Source organism: Dendrobates tinctorius, unplaced genomic scaffold (assembly GCF_039654945.1).
Source record: "Dendrobates tinctorius isolate UK_male_01 unplaced genomic scaffold, ASM3965494v1 ptg000048l, whole genome shotgun sequence".
Taxonomy (NCBI): Eukaryota; Metazoa; Chordata; class Amphibia; order Anura; family Dendrobatidae; genus Dendrobates; species Dendrobates tinctorius.
The window spans coordinates 3,269,987-3,287,425 of record NW_027361716.1 but is presented as its reverse complement, the minus strand read 5'-3'; the positions used below and the strand labels follow the sequence as shown (position 1 = coordinate 3,287,425).

General features: G+C 46.0%; 1 protein-coding gene across 5 annotated transcripts in view; it reads left to right on the top strand.

Moving 5' to 3' along the window:
- KIF18A (kinesin family member 18A) overlaps nucleotides 1-17,439 on the top strand; it is a 188,370-nt gene that overhangs the window by 88,276 nt on the left and 82,655 nt on the right. For all 5 annotated transcript variants that reach the window (XM_073576284.1, XM_073576282.1, XM_073576283.1 and 2 more), the window contains exons 7-9: nucleotides 8,056-8,232; nucleotides 8,601-8,675; nucleotides 10,707-10,810. In XM_073576284.1, the coding sequence (XP_073432385.1) occupies nucleotides 8,056-8,232; nucleotides 8,601-8,675; nucleotides 10,707-10,810 (356 nt within the window). The remainder of the gene's footprint in view (nucleotides 1-8,055; nucleotides 8,233-8,600; nucleotides 8,676-10,706; nucleotides 10,811-17,439) is intronic.

The window sequence follows — 17,439 nt, the reverse complement described above, 5'->3', positions numbered from 1 at the left end:
TATCATACCGCCGAACAAAAAGTGCAATAACGCGCGATCAAAAAGACGCATATAAATATCCATGGTACCGCTGAAAACGTCATCTTGTCCCGCAAAAAACAAGCCACCGTACAGCATCATCAGCGAAAAAATAAAAGTTATAGCTCGCAGAATAAAGTGATGCAAAAATAATTATTTTTTATATAAAATTGTTTTCATTGCATAAAAGCGCCAAAACATAAAAAAACGACCTAAATGAGGTATCGCTGTAACCGTACTGACCCGAAGAATAAAACCGCCTTATAAATTTTACCGCACCCAGAACGGCGTAAACGCACCACCCAAAAGAAATTCATGAAACGCTGTTTTTTTTTTTTAAATTCTGCGTCCCAAAAAACGAAATAAAAAGCGAACAAAAAATGTCACATGCCCGATCATGATACCAATAAAAGCGTCAACTCGTCCCGCAAAAAACAAGACCTCACATGACTCGGTGGGTCAAAATATGGAAAAATTATAGCTCTCAATATGTGGTGATGCAAAAACTATTTTTACAATAAAAAGCGTCTTTTAGCGTGCGACAGCTGTCAAACATAAAAACCGCCATAAATAGTAAATCAAACCCCCCCTTTATCACCCCCTTAGTTAGGGAAAAATAATAAAATTAAAAAAAGTATTTATTTCCATTTTCCCGTTAGGGCTAGGGTTAGGGCTAGGGTTAGGGTTAGAATTGGGGGTTTCCACTATTTGCGCACATCAGGTGCTCTCCAAACGCAACATGGCATCTGATCTCAATTCCAGCCAATTCTGAGTTGAAAAGTCAAATGGTGCTCCTTCCCTTCCAAGCTCTGCCATGCGCCCAAACAGTGTTTTACCCCCTCATATGGGGTATCAGCCTACTCAGGACAATTTGCAAAACAACTTTTGGGGTCCTATTTCTCCTGTTGCCCTTAGAAAAATAAAAATTTTGGGGCAAAAATATCATTTTTGTGGAAAAAAAATTTTTTGTTATTTTCACGCCTGGGCGTTATAAACTTCTGTGAAGCACTTGGGGGTTCAAAGTTCTCACCACACATCTAGATAAGTTCCTTGGGGGGTCTAGTTTCCAAAATGGGGTCATTTGTGGGGGGTTTCCACTGTTTTGGTACATCAGGGGCTTTCCAAACGCGACATGGTGTCTGATCTCAATTCCAGCCAAAAAAGTCAAATGGCGCTGCTTGCCTTCCGAGCTCTGCCATGTGCCCAAATAGTCATTTACACCCACATATGGGGTATCAGCGTACTCAGGACAAATTGCACAATAACCTTTAGGGTCCTGTTACCCTTGGGAAAATAAAAATTGGGGGTGAAAAGATCATTTTGTGGAAAAAATGATTTTTTTAATTGTACCGCTGTACATTATAAACTTCTGTGAAGCCCTTGTGGGTTCAAAGTTCTCACCACATATCTAGATAAGTTCCTTGGGGGGTCTAGTTTCAAAAATGGGGTCACTTGTGGGGGGGTTTCCACTGTTTAGGTACATCAGGGGCTCTCCAAACGCGACATGGCGTCCGATCAGAATTCCAGCCAATTTTGCATTGAAAAAGTCAAACGGCGCTCCTTCCCTTCTGAGCTCTGCCATGCGCCGAAACAGTGGTTCCCCCCCACATATCAGGTATCAGCGTGCTCAGGACAAATTGCACAATAATTTTTGCAGTCCAATTTCTCCTGTTACACTTGGTAAAATAAAAAAAATTGAACCTGAAGTAATTTTTTTTGTGAAAAAAAAGTTAAATGTTAATTTTTTTTAAATATTCAAAAAATTCCCGTGACGCACCTGAAGGGTTAATAAACTCCTTGAATGTGGTTTTAAGCACCTTAAGGGGTGCTGTTTTTAGAATGGTGTCACTTTTGGGTATTTTCTATCATATAGACCCCTCAAAGTGGCTTCAAATGTGATGTGGTCCGTAAAAATAAAATGGTGTTGCAAAAATGAGAGATCGCTGGTCAACTTTTAACCCTTATATCTTACTAACAAATCAAAATTTTGGTTCCAAAATTGTGCTGATGTAAAGTAAACATGTGGCAAATGTTACTTATTAACTTTTTTGTGTGCCATATCTCTGTGATTTAAGGGCATAAAAATTCAAAGTTGGAAAATTGCGGAATTTTCAAAATTTTCGCCAAATTTCCGTTTTTCTCATAAATAAACGCAAGTTATATGAATTAAATTTTACCACTAACATGAAGTACAATATGTCACGAGAAAACAATGTCAGAATCACCGGGATCCACGGAAGCGTTTCAGAGTTATGACCTCATAAAGGGACAGTGATCAGAACTGTAAAAATTGGCCCGGTAGTTAACTTGCAAACCACCCTTGGTAGTGAAGGGGTTAATTGATGAAGGATTGATTAGGGAATAACCCATTTAGCCCATTTAAAAGCTTTTGAGATAATTGTCTATTAGCTTTTGGTCCTTTTAAACAAAGAAGTAGCTACATGTTAAAGAGCTGTAATGCCTAAATACTTAAATTAGGATGTGAAGACCCTCAAATTAAAGTGGAGAGTCTTCACTTTAAGCCCCTATCTATCTATCTATCTATCTATCTATCTATCTATCTATATATATATGTATGTGTGTGTGTGTGTGTGTGTGTATATGTATATATGTGTATATATATATATATATATATATATATATAAAACTGAATGTATGTATGTGTGTATCACCAGCCAATCACAAAGCATCTTTCATTTCACCAGAGCTGTTCAAAAGAAGCTGAGCTGTGATTGGTTGCTATGAGCAACAGTTTTCCTTGCAACCAATCACTAAGCATCTCTCATTTCACCAGAGCTGGTTAAAATCAGGGCTGTGGAGTTGGTAAGCCAAACCTGCGACTCAGACTCCTCAATTTCCCTTACACCAACTCCGACTCCGACTCCCACGTATATTGCTTATATTTAAGTGAAAAATGTATTGTAGTACAATGTGAACATCAGACATTTAATCATTTTTATGATCCAATAAGCAAGATATTTAGAACAGAATATATATTTATTGGAATACAACTTTAGAACACAAAAACTGTAATAAATTGTAAATATGTAATACACTATGTAATATCGATTACATACATACAGTACAGACCAAAAGTTTGGACAGACCAAAAGTTTGGACACACCTCATTCAAAGAGTTTTCTTTCTTTTCATGACTATGAAAATTGTAGATTCACTCTGAAGGCATCAAAACTATGAATTAACACATGTGGAATTATATAATTAACAAAAAAGTGTGAAACAACTGAAAATATGTCTTATATTCTAGGTTCTTCAAAGTAGCCACCTTTTGCTTTGATTACTGCTTTGCACACTCTTGGCATTCTCTTGATGAGCTTCAAGAGGTAGTCACCGGAAATGGTCTTCCAACAGTCTTGTAGGAGTTCCCAGAGATGCTTAGCATTTGTTGGCCCTTTTGCCTTCACTCTGCGGTCCAGCTCACCCCAAACCATCTCGATTGGGTTCAGGTCTGGTGACTGTGGAGGCCAAGTCATCTGGCGTAGCATCCCATCACTCTCCTTCTTGGTCACATAGCCCTTACACAGCCTGGAGGTGTGTTTGGGGTCATTGTCCTGTTGAAAAATAAATGATGGTCCAACTAAACGCAAACCGGATGGAATAGCATGCTGCTGCAAGATGCTGTGCTAGCCATGCTGGTTCAGTATGCCTTCAATTTTGAATAAATCCCCAACAGTGTCACCATCACACCTCTTCCTCCATTCCTCACGGTGGGAACCAGGCAAGTAGAGTCCATCCGTTCACCTTTTCTGCGTCGCACAAAGACACGGTGGTTGGAACCAAAGATCTCAAATTTGGACTCGTCAGACCAAAGCACAGATTTCCACTGGTCTAATGTCCATTCCTTATGTTCTTTAGCCCAAACAAGTCTCTTCTGCTTGTTGCCTGTCCTTAGCAGTGATTTCCTAGCAGCTATTTTACCATGAAGGCCTGCTGCATAAAGTCTCCTCTTAACAGTTGTTGTAGAGATGTGTGTGCTGCTAGAACTCTGTGTGGTATTGACCTGGTCTCTAATCTGAGCTGCTGTTAACCTGCGATTTCTGAGGCTGTTGACTCGGATGAACTTATCCTCCGCAGCAGAGGTGACTCTTGGTCTTCCTTTCCTGGGGCGGTCCTCATGTGAGCCAGTTTCTTTGTAGCGCTTGATGGTTTTTGCCACTGCACTTGGGGACACTTTCAAAGTTTTCCCAATTTTTCGGACCGACTGACCTTAATTTCTTAAAGTAATGATGGCCACTTGTTTTTCTTTGCTGCTTTTTTCTTGCCATAATACAAATTCTAACAGTCTATTCAGTAGGACTATCAGCTGTGTATCCACCAGACTTCTGCACAGCACAACTGAAGGTCACAGCCCCATTTATAAGGCAAGAAATCCCACTTATTAAACCTGACAGGGCACACCTGTGAAGTGAAAACCATTTCCGGTGACTACCTCTTGAAGCTCATCAAGAGAATGCCAAGAGTGTGCAAAGCAGTAATCAAAGCTGAAGGTGACTACTTTGAAGAACCTATAATATAAGACATATTTATTCGGACTCCCATGACAGCACCACGAGAGAGGGGATCCGCCCTTCAGGAACAGGAAACCTACAGATACAAAAGGGTAGCACCTCTCCCACGCATCAATTGGTTTCCTGTTCCTGGTGGGGCGGGATCCTACAGATGGAATCCGAAGAGGATCCCAGGCCGACCGGTCGATACAGATAGCGGGAGGGTCTCCTACCTCGGCCAGGTGCGGAGCTCCTGGAGACGCCACGGTGGTCCTTGCTGGGCTGCACGGCTGTGGTGTTCGCAGCAGGGAGCTGTGTCCGGAGGATATCCGCCTCCGTTAGGAAGAAGCCGCCACCGGTAAGTATGCCCCCCGGGGTCTCCCTGCTCCAGCGGCGCGGTGGCTGGGGTCGGCGTACCGGCGCAACTCGGTGGCTGGGATCCGGGAGCGCTGCATGAGAATGTCCGGTCGTCCCGAGCAACTTCCGGTTACACAGGAAGTGTGTGCGGGGCCACGGTGACATCGGGGGTGGAGCCTGTGGGGCGCTTCCGGGTCAGCGGCGCCATTGCGCAGGCGCGGAAGATCCAAGATGGTGGCGCCCATTGGGACAAGTGCCGGTAAGCGTTGGCTCGGGAGCCAATAGCTGCGCCAGCTGGGGGAGGAGTCCAATCAGGGGGGGAGGCGTGGCATGTCTGCTGACCGGAGGAGGGGTATTTAAGCAGGGCCTAAGGTGGGTTCCATGCTTCTGGCCACATCATTGCATGCGATGATGGAGAGCGAACAAGGGCAGCAGCGGCAATCATCACTGCCGCCTCTAGAGAACCTTTGGCAGGTCAAACAAAGGAAAAAGAATCGCGGGACACCAAACGGAGTGACCAATCCAGTCATAAAAGCTCCTCCAGACAGACAGGAGCATCTACTGAGAAAGATCCCCCTCATTCTTCGGTACTTTATTGCTGCACTGGTAAGTGATCTACGTGAAAGTTCACTCAGTGATGGAGCCTCCCTCTATGTTTTTATTCCTAGGGGAAGAAGGCCACAAGTAAGGCAAAACACAGGGAATGTGCTCTCTGTGCATGCCCACTACCGGACTCATACCCCAAAAAGTTGTGCCCCCCCTGTATCCAGCAGACAGTGGCGGAGGAATCGCCTAAAATCACTGCAAGTCTAAAAAACATAGGGCAGAAATGAAAGAAACCCTGAAAACCCTGTCCCAAGCAGGAAGCTCAGGGGTTGTGAACCCTTTTGAGTCAGATTCCTCGGCGGAGTGGAGGAGAAATAAAAACTCCTCTGGCTCATCCCCCTCGTCGTCCTCGGAGGAAGAGGATTCCGGGTGGTGCTGTCTACCTTTTAGACCGGGTGGACAAGCTGGTAAAAGCAGTGATAGGAAAAATGGAGGAACAGTCCTGGATGAGTTGCTGGATAAAGCAGGGGATGACAAAAAGAAGTTCCCTAATCTGTGGTCCGCATCCTACCGACGTTCGTTCAATAGAAGGAAATTCGGTCAGGGAAGAAGGCGCAACCCATCACCTAATAGAGACCGTCCCAGATGGGAGAATAGAAGGAGGAGAGGTACAGGCTTTATGTTCAGGCGTTCTTCAAGAGAGCGAAAGAAACCTGGCCAATGACTAGTGATTCCCGTGGGAGGTAGACTGTCAGCCTTCCTCCCACCTTGGCTTCAGATCACCAATAGTGACTGGGAGCGGAACGTAATATCCACCGGACTCAGGCTGGAGTTTAGTTATGTTCCCCGGGATACCTTTAAACTAACTCCCTTACGATCTTCGCCACTTGAACAAACTGCTTTAGAAGCAGAAGTCTTGACTCTCTGTCTTAAAAAGGTCTTGGTGGAGGTTCCGGAATCTGAGAGAGGTAGAGACTTCTACTCTCCCCTATTACTGATCCAAAAGCCAGATAAATCATTTAGAACCATTATTAATTTGCGTTCCCTTAATGAATTCTTGGTTAACCAAACCTTTAAGATGGAGTCTATCAATTCAGCAATAAAGATGTTGTTTAAAAGGTGTTTCATGGCAGTCGTGGATTTGAAAGACGGGTACTCTCATGTGCCTATCCACGCAGACTTCCAGCAGTTCCTGAGAGTGGCAGTTTCAGTGAACGGTTTAATCTGTCACTTTCAGTTTAGGGCTCTCCCTTTTGGTCTGTCAGCGGCCCCCCGGGTATTTACGAAGATTGTGGCCGAAGTCATGGCTCATCTACTAGAGGCGAATATTCTGATAGTCCCGTATTAAGACAATTTTTTGATTGTGGGAAATTCGGTGGACCATTGTTTATCTCAAATAGAAAAGACTAGGTCCAGACTAGAGCACCTCGGGTGGATAATAAATTACGAGAAATCCCGATTTCAGCCCCTAAGAGTCCAAAAATTCCTGGGCCTACTGTTAAATTCAGAAACCCAGCAGTGTCTTCTGCCACCAGATAAGTTAGAACGCATTCAACAGCAGGTACTTCAGGCGATTGATAGACCCTTCATGACCCTCAGGCAAGCCATGTCACTGTTAGGTTCTCTTACCTCATGTATGCCAGCAGTCAGGTGGGCGCAGTTTTACACTAGATCCCTTCAGAAGGACGTCCTAGTTAGCGACAGAGCCTTAGAGGGGTCTTTACAAGGTCAGATATCTTTGAGTACTTTGACCCTTACATCTCTTAGATGGTGGCTTGACAAGAACAACTTATCCTCAGGGGTGCCCTGGGTGACGCAGATAACCCGTATAATAACCACCGATGCTAGCCCCTCGGGTTGGGGTGCCTATATGGGGGACATAGTGGTCCAGGGACAATGGGACCCTAAAACGGAGACCTCGTCTAACCAGAGGGAGCTGTTGGCGAATGAGTTGGCAGTTAAAAAACTCATTATGTACCTACAGGGTCATCATGTGAGGATCCTCTCGGACAACCAGGTAGTTCCTTCCTTGCGTTCTTTGAGCAACCCATTGAGTCTTGAAATCTGCAGCATGTCACTTGTTTCAGCATTTCTGCTCTGTTTTTCACTTATATGAATGGAAAAAAAACACTTGAAAACAACATCAAACACACGTATTTTACGCAGCGTATCTTCCTCCCAACACTCCTGGTTTTTAATACTGAAAAATCAACAGCAAAAACTCCATGTGAACATACCCTAAATATGTATCTCCGGCCTTTCAGGGTCTCCCTTAGGCCGGGATCACACATGCGAGAAACTTGGACGAGTCTCGCATGTTAATACCCGGCACTGCCGCTGGCACTCAGGAGCGGAGCGTGTTGCTGCATAGAACTATATTCAGCTGCACGCTCCGCTCCTGAGTGCCGGCGGCAGTGCCGGGTATTGACGTGCGAGAATTTTCCGAGTTTCTCGCATATGTGATCCCGGCCTTAGGGTTAGTGTGACAGCCCTAGCCTGTGGGCATCACAGTGTTATCGGATCCTCATTTCCTTTGTTTTACATTGCACCGATCACAGCAATGTGCACGTTTTCCAACTCTACCATCGATTGACTAATGGCGGATCATGCTTTATGTGCCCTATAGACAAAGAAGCAACATATCCCTTACCGAAATAGTAAGCTTACCCGGCTCCTAAAGGATTCGCTGGGAGGAAACTGCCACACCATCATGATCGCTGCAGTCAGCCCCTCCTCGCTGTCATATGATGATACATACAATACTCTGAAGTATGCAAACCGGGCCAAGGACATCAAATCTGCAGTAAGGGACAATCCTCACCTTTTTTATACCTCATTAATTGCTGCAAAGTGTTTTCTTCACATTTTATGTTGCATCTTGTGATTATTTACAAATTTACTACCACAAACCAATCCAATTTAAAGGCTATACCCAGCCAGAAATGGCTACTGTATTTTTTGCCTATAACATGTGGAGAATGAAGCCTAGTCTGTCTTTTTGGGTGTACAGCGCCCATGCAGATGTGTCTTCATAGACGGCAAACACTCTATAGACTGAACCCACTCATGTGACCATCTCTGACTGTGACTATGGCCTAATACTTTTCGTATGAATGAAAAATGGCTTAGTTATTGAAGACTAAATGTTTGGAGTTTTGCTTCTTTTAATAGGTGAAGAGGAATGTGGTTAGCCTGGACAGTCACATTAGTCAATACGTCAAGATCTGTGAGCAGCAAAAGAAAGAGGTACCGTAACATTGGGGCTTGTGTAATGGCCAGGGTGCAGTGTAAAAGTTCAGTGACTGGGTTATATGTGAAAATATATATATATATTATATTATTTTTTTCAATATTTTACAATACTTTTTGTTTTTCCTGAGATTAGGTCAGGTCTGTGGAGTCGGTAAGCCAAACCTCCAACTCCTCAATTTCCATGACACCGTCTCCAACTCCCTCATACCAGGACTGAGGAGTTGGTGAGCCAAACCTCCGACTCCAACTCCTCAGTTTCCATGACTCCGACTCCCTCATACCAAGACTGAGGAGTTGGTGAGCCAAACCTCCGACTCCAACTCCTCAGTTTCCACGACTCCGACTCCCTCATACCAGGACTGAGGGTTTGGTGAGCCAAACCTCCGACTCCAACGCCTCAGTTTCCACGACTCTGACTCCCTTATACCAGGACTGAGGAGTTGGTGAGCCAAACCTCCGACTCCAACTCCTCAGTTTCCACGACTCCGACTTCCTCATACTAGGACTGAGGAGTTGGTGAGCCAAACCTCCGACTCCAACTCCTCAGTTTCCACGACTCCGACTTCCTCATACTAGGACTGAGGAGTTGGTGAGCCAAATCTCCGACTCCAACTCCTCAGTTTCCACGACTCCGACTCCCTCATACCAGGACTGAGGAGTTGGTGAGCCAAACCTCCGACTCCAACTCCTCAGTTTCCACGACTCCTACTCCCTCATACCAGGACTGAGGAGTTGGTGAGCCAAACCTCCGACTCCAACTCCTCAGTTTCCATGACTCCGACTCCCTCATACCAGGACTGAGGAGTTGGTGAGCCAAACCTCCGACTCCAACTCCTCAGTTTCCATGACTCCGACTCCCTCATACCAGTACTGAGGAGTTGGTGAGCCAAACCTCCGACTCCAACTCCTCAGTTTCCATGACTCCGACTCCCTCATACCAGTACTGAGGAGTTGGTGAGCCAAAGCTCCGACTCCAACTCCTCAGTTTCCACTACTCCGACTTCCTCATACCAGGACTGAGGAGTTGGTGAGCCAAACCTCCAACTCCTCAATTTCCATGACACCAACTCCGACTCCACCAAAATGGGAAGTAGTAATTATTTTCAGTCTCTGCTGTAATTCTATATATGCCGGTAGCGGACACTGCAGGCATATATAGAATTATGCAGGGGAAATAAGCAGTGGCCTGCTGTGGGGTGTAGGGAGCTGGGTTCAGGTCTAAAGGCTAAGCTCTCTGGTGACACTCATTTTATAGGAGTTTTCTCATAATACTGCAGTATGTGGGTAAAATTGCAAAGAGTTGGTAAAAATAAGCATGTTTATAATTGATCTCAATAAAAATCTCCGGTTTCAAGAATAGAAGAATCATTACTAGTTTTGTGCTATTTGTCTTGGTTGCTTGCCACAGTTGCAGTCTGAGAGGTGGCTGGCTTCCTGGGTAAGGAGCGTGTGCTTACATGCTCTTGACTGTAGAGCTTGAATGCTGTGCCATGAAGCTGGCCAGCATTAGTTTCACTCCGCTCCAGCTAGTGGTTCTACCATGCCGCCAGCCTGAGCTGTCAGTCTTTAGGAGTGCCGCTCCACCCAGCAGGCAAGAAGCTTGGAGGCATAGGGCAGTGTGCTCCTGAAGACAGACGATTAAAAAATTGTTGTCTGAGATGATACGACCTGTTCATGTTTCCCGACAACTCACTGGCTATAGCTCTTATGTATGCAAGCAAAGAAAGCCATAGGGTAATATGGGATTATTTAAAGGTTTTTTTCAGTATGCTACAGAACTGGAGGGAAAAACTGTACATAATATACAATATCATTGTTCCTACTGTCCATGGTTTGTTCCTGGTTTTGCAGCTCAATGTTGTTCAGTAATCTGATGAATGGCAGTGTCACGGTTTCCTGGCACTGTCTCATTCTGGACAATCCTTTTAAAATCAATGGATTTTTAATGGATCTTTTTCCAGAATGGATAATCCTTTTAAAATCAATGGATTTTTAATGGATCTTGTTCCCATGTTTTATTTTTAGATTGCAATACTGAAGGAGAAATTAAAGAATTATGAGGAGGAAAGGATTCCAGAGCAAAGCAAGCAGTTGTCTGCCACACACCGGCAGCAGGCAGAAATTAAGAGGTATTTTCTATATGCCATGAATTGCTTTTGTTGGTTCACATCAGGGTGGTTTCCCTTGTTTAATGGTGGTCATACAGTTTAGATGGACCATTCCCCAACCAACCATCTAATGTCTAGCTACGACTTATTCCTCTCACTCATAGTGCACACATGCGTGTCACACTCACGCCCTGACTGGTGGGCGTGAGTCGGGTTGTGGCCCCACTGTGCCACAAACCAGGCTACCCTGGAAGGGGCGTGACTAAGACAGCTACCTCGGTCTTCGCTGGAGCCTCTGATGGTGAGATCAGGCTTGTGCGGCAGGTAGCTGCCAGGTGCCACTCCAGGGTGGTGTCTGGCTGTGGCTGCTGATCCCACTGGGGAACAGGACACTTGGACAGGTGTGACTGACAGGCATGTAGGCACGGCTGAGACACAGGGCAGGCAGGCACGGCTTAGACGCAGGGCAGGCAGGAACGGTGTATGAAGGAACAGGCAGGAAGGAGTGGAGTTTGACGGAACAGGTTTGGACCTGCTCACACAGGAGGAGGGCTGCGAGGGTGCGGAGCACAAGCAGAACCGCAGGCGTGCGGAGCACAGGCAGAGCCGCAAGACTGGGGAAGAGTAGCAGAGCAGCAAGAGTTTCTGCAGCAGCAGAACCACCAGAAGACTGCAGAGCCTAAAGAGTGCGGAGCACGAGCAGAGCAGCAAGAGGTTCTGCAGCAGCAGAACCGCATGAGTACGGAGCAAAGGCAGAGCCTAGAGAGTACAGAGCAGGCAGAGTTGCAAGAGAGCGGAGCACGAACAGAGCCGCAAGAGTGCGGAACACAAGCAGACAGGGAGGACACAAGGAAAGACACAGCAGGGAAAGAAGCCAGAGACAAGGAGACAGACAAAGGTAGGACAGAGTTCAGACAAGGTAACGATGTGAGACAAGGTATAGGACCAAAGAGACAGGGACCAGGATATACGGCCTCTTGGTGGACATGGATGACATGTACAAGACAAGGCTAGAACAAAGACACAGAGACCAGGATAAGACAAGGCAAGGAGTAATAGCACAGGGACCAGGATATTCTGCCTCCTGGTGGGTGGACAGAGAAGTACTAGGCAAGCTACAGACACAGAGATTAGGAATAAAGCCTTCAGAGAAGGCGAGACATAGGACAGGGCCTGGCTTACTCAGCAGCAAGAAACTGAGTTAACACATTGCACAGGCAAGATCCACTGGGTGGAGCTGCCCTAAATATTAGAGGGCTCTTGGTAATTGGTCAGTGACACATTAGACAGGTGCACCCTGATTCCATAAGAACCAGAGAGTTTTGGCGCCGCCCCCCTATACACACAGCCAGGAAACATGCACAGAATAGACAGGAGACAAGAGGCACAGAGCATGGAGCTGGCAGCAGACAGAAATCAGCATGACCTGGAGCAGTGAGTAAGTTGGTGTGCGGGTGATGGGAGGCCATGCAGTGATGCCAACAGAGTTGTTACAACGCGCACTCTGCTCAGCTGACCATGCATGTGTCTGGTGGTCACTAACAGCTATCTAAAGTGTATGTCCACTTTAACGCTTGATACCCCTTTGTCGCACACTGCTTTCAGAGGATTTGGTTGCCCCTTGCAGTGGGAGAATTGGATGGATGTGCTTGGAATCTGTTTCTCATATTGAGACATCACACCTTCCGAGCCGAGAGCAGGAGTGGATGTGACGCTGAACCGTAACTTATAATGTGCATTATATTTTAGTAACCCCTTTGATAGGGTTACTAAAGAGTCAATGTTGCTCTAGGACAGACTTCTGTAGTGACAGCCTATTCATCTGCACAGGCAGTAATGGATAAACCTTCAGGCCCCAGTCCAATAATTCGTGAGAATGAATAGTAGAATCCAACAGCTTGGCTTTCCGAGTTTGCAGAGTTTTACTAAAGGGCAACTAACGCCAAACCATTGTAAATGACTTGTGTAAGTGATTACAAGTGCTGGTGTGACTGGATATAACCACAGCCGCTATGGTGGTGTTCATTGCAGACATGCTGGTTTGCTTCCTACCGAGCTCTGTGTGAAATATGACAGCGACTTTATAGATGCAGACCATGAACTCTACACCTCCCTATAGACCAAGAGTCTGAAACACGCAGGCCACATGCTTCATTCGACGTGCAGGCAGGGCCAGCATTAGGGGCAAATAGACCAAGCCGTTATGGGGCCAGGCGCCGCCCCCCCCCCCCCGTCATAGACGCTGATACAGTTGAAAACAGTGATGGAGGAAAGGGCGTCAGATGATGCTCCCTTTCCCATCAGTCCCGCTCCCCCTCTGACTCAGCGGGCGCACGATGACCTCACTTCATCGTGTGCCACGCTGTGCCAGCAGTGGAGCTGATGAGACTGGAACACCAGGGGAATGGCAGTAGTGTGTGTGTGTGTCTCTGCATTACAGTGTGTAATATGCTGCTGGACTGTGGGGCTACATTATTGCGTGTGTGTGGTGGTGGGGTGCTGCAATATATAGTGTTTGTGTGTGGCTGCATTATACTGTATGTGCATGTGTGGAGTAGGGGGCTGCAATTATACTGTGTGTGGGTAGGGCTGCATTATACTGTGTGTGTAGGGGGCTGCATTATACTGTGTGAGGGGGAGCTGCATTATACTGTGTGTGGGGGGCTGCATTATACTGTGTGTGGGGGGCTGCATTATACTGTGTGTGTGGGGGGCTGCATTATACTGTGTGTGTGGGAGCTGCATTATACTGTGTGAGGGGCAGCTGCATTATACTGTGTGAGGGGCAGCTGCATTTTACTGTGTGAGGGGGAGCTGCATTATACTGTGTGTGGGGGAGCTGCATTATACTGTGTGTGGGGGAGCTGCATTATACTGTGTGAGGGGGAGCTGCATTATACTGTGTGAGGGGGAGCTGCATTATACTGTGTGAGGGGGAGCTGCATTATACTGTGTGAGGGGGAGCTGCATTATACTGTGTGAGGGGGAGCTGCATTATACTGTGTGAGGGGGAGCTGCATTATACTGTGTGAGGGGGAGCTGCATTATACTGTGTGAGGGGGAGCTGCATTATACTGTGTGAGGGGGAGCTGCATTATACTGTGTGAGGGGGAGCTGCATTATACTGTGTGAGGGGGAGCTGCATTATACTGTGTGAGGGGGAGCTGCATTATACTGTGTGAGGGGGAGCTGCATTATACTGTGTGAGGGGGAGCTGCATTATACTGTGTGGGGGGGAGCTGCATTATACTGTGTGAGGGGGAGCTGCATTATACTGTGTGTGTAGGGGGCTGCATTATACAGTCTGTAGGCGGGCTGCATTATACTGTGTGAGGGGGAGCTGCATTATACTGTGTGTGTAGGGGGCTGCATTATACAGTCTGTAGGCGGGCTGCATTATACTGTGTGAGGGGGAGCTGCATTATACTGTATGGAGGGGGAGCTGCATTATACTGTGTGTGTAGGGGGCTGCATTATACTGTGTGAGGGGGAGCTGCATTATACTGTGTGAGGGGGAGCTGCATTATACTGTGTGAGGGGGAGCTGCATTATACTGTGTGAGGGGGAGCTGCATTATACTGTGTGAGGGGGAGCTGCATTATACTGTGTGAGGGGGAGCTGCATTATACTCTGAGAGAGCCACGGAAACCAGGAAAGGGATGAGGGAGCCCTGCATGCCAGGATAGGGATGGGCGCCATGCATGCCATAGTGATGGGGATGGGGCACCATGTATGCCAGGATAGGGATAAGGAGGCCATGGATACCTGGATTGCGGAGAGATATAGATAGATATCTATATCTAATAAATAAATATATATATATATTATTACATTTTTGTGGAATTTCAAAAACTGAAAGGTGGGGCGTACAATATTATTCGACCACTTTAACTTAATAGTTTGTTGCGCCACCTTTTGCTGCGATTACAGCTGCAAGTCACTTGGAATATGTCTCTATCAGTTTTGTACATCGAGAGACTGAAATTCTTGCCCATTCTTCCTTGGCAAACAGCTCGAGCTCAGTGAGGTTTGATGGAGATCGTTTGTGAACAACAGTTTTCAGCTCTTTCCACAGAATCTCGATTAGATTCAGGTCTGGACTTTGACTTGGCCATTCTAACACCTGGATATGTTTATTTGTGAACCATTCCATTGTAGATTTTGCTTTATGTTTAGGAATCATTGTCTTGTTGGAAGACTAATCTCCGCCCCATTCTCAGGTCTTTTGCAGACTCCGACAGGTTTTCTTCAAGAATAGTCCTGTATTTGGCTCTGTCCATCTTCCCATCAATTTTAACCATCTTACCTGTCCCTGCTTAAGAAAAACAGGCCCAAACCATGATGCTGCCACCACCATGTTTGACAGTGGGGATGGTGTGTTCAGGGTGATGAGCTGTGTTGCCTTTACCCCAAACATATCTTTTACCATTGTTGCCAAAAAGTTCGATTTTGGTTTCATCTAACCACAGCACCATCTTCCACATGTTTGGTGTGTCTCCCAGGTGGCTTGTTGCAAACTTTTAACAACATTTTTTATGGATATCTTTGAGAAATGGCTTTCTTGCCACTCTTCCAAAATGCCAGATTTGTGCAGTGTACGACTGATTGTTGTCCTATGGACAGACTGTCCCACCTCAGCTGTAGATCTCTGCAGCTCATCCAGAGTGATCATGGGCCTCTTGGCTTCATCTCTGATCAGTTTTCTCCTTGTTTGAGATGGAAGTTTAGAGGGACGGCCGGGTCCTGGTAGATTTGCAGTGGTATGATACTCCTTCCATTTCAATATGATCGCTTGCACATTGCTCCTTGGAATGTTTAAAGTTTTGGAAATCATTTTGTATCCAAATCCGGCTTCAAACTTCTCCACAACAGTATGACGGACCTGCCTGTTGTGTTCCTTGGTCTTCTTGACACTCTCTGTGCTTCAATCAGAACCCTGAGACAATCACAGAGCAGGTGCATTTATATGGAGACTTAATTACACACAGGTGGATTATATTTATCATCATTAGTCATTTAGGGCAACATTGGATCATTCACAGATCCACAATGAACTTCTGGAGTGCGTTTGCTACACTGAAAGTAAAGAGGCCGAATAATATTGCACGCCGCACTTTTCAGTTTTTGAATTTCCACAAAAATTTAAAATAACCAATAAATTTCATTCAACTTCACAATTGTGTCCCACTTGTTGTTGATTCTTCAGCAAAAATTTACATTTGGTATCTTTATGTTTGAAGCATGATATGTGAGAGAAGGTTGAAAAGTTCCCTGGGGCCAAATACTTCCGCAAGGCACTGTGTATATGTATGTGTATGTATGTGTGTGTACATGTGTGTGTATGTGCACCTTGGCGCGGCGGGGTGGCTCAATTGAATTGATCAATTTTTTTGCTAAATATCTCATTTTTGAATACAGCTAGATATTATGTGCATATGCACTCCAATTTATGCGTTCTAACCTTAAGCAGTGCTGGCTTCCCCCCATATTTTTTTATATATATATATATATATATATATATATATATATATATATATATATATACACACACACTAGCTGAAGAGCCCTGCATAGTAACGAACTACAGTTATAACAAATTATAATGATTATATCTATATATAAAGTTGAGTGTATAGCCACATTCACTATAACATCCCGTCAGCCAGAGCTACCAGACTACTACCCCTAATATCCCACATCGTCCCGTCAGCCAGAGCCACCGGACTACTAATATCCCACATCATACCGTCAAAGCCACTGGACTACTACCCCTAATATCCCACGTCATCCCATCAGCTGGAGCCACCGGACAACTACCACTAATATCCCACATCATCCTGTCACAGTCGCCGGACTACTACCCCTAATATCCCACATCATCCCGTCAGCCAGAGCCACCGGACTACTAATATCCCACATCATCCCGTCAAAGCCACCGGACTACTACCCTTAATATCCCACATCATCCCATCAGCCGGAGCCACCGGACAACTACCGCTATTATCCCACATCATCCCATCACAGCTGCCGGACTACTACCCCTAATATCCCACATCATCCCGTGAGCCTGGGGTCAGAATCAGAGCGCTGAGTGGAACGGTCCTAACTTCCATACCGGAGATCCCTTTAAGAGAGGCCTGGGGTCAGTACCAAAGCGCAGAGTGGATTTGCCCTGACTTCCATACAGGGGATCCCTCAAAGAGAGCCTGGGATCAGAACCAGAGTGCTGAGTGGATTTCCCGTGACTTGCATACAGGAGATCCCTTTAAAAGAGCCTGGGGGTCAGTACCAGAGCATTTGAAGGCAATTGCCCTAACTTCCATACCGGGGATCCCTTTAAGAGAGGTCTGGGGTCAGAACCAAAGCACTGGATGGATTTGCCCTGACTTCCATACTGGAGATCCCTTTAAGAAAGGCCTGGGGTCAGTACCAAAGTGCAGAGTGGATTTGCTCTAACTTCCATACCAATAATGCCTTTAAGAGACCCTGGGGTCAGAACCACAGAGCTGAGGAACGGTTTTAACTTCCGTACCGGGGATCCCTTTAAGAGAGGCCTGGGGTCAAAACCAAAGTGCTCTGTGCTCCTTTTTTTCTGTTCCCAGGGATGCCAGATTTCTCCCACCATGTCCGTGTCTGCTGAGGTGTTGTCA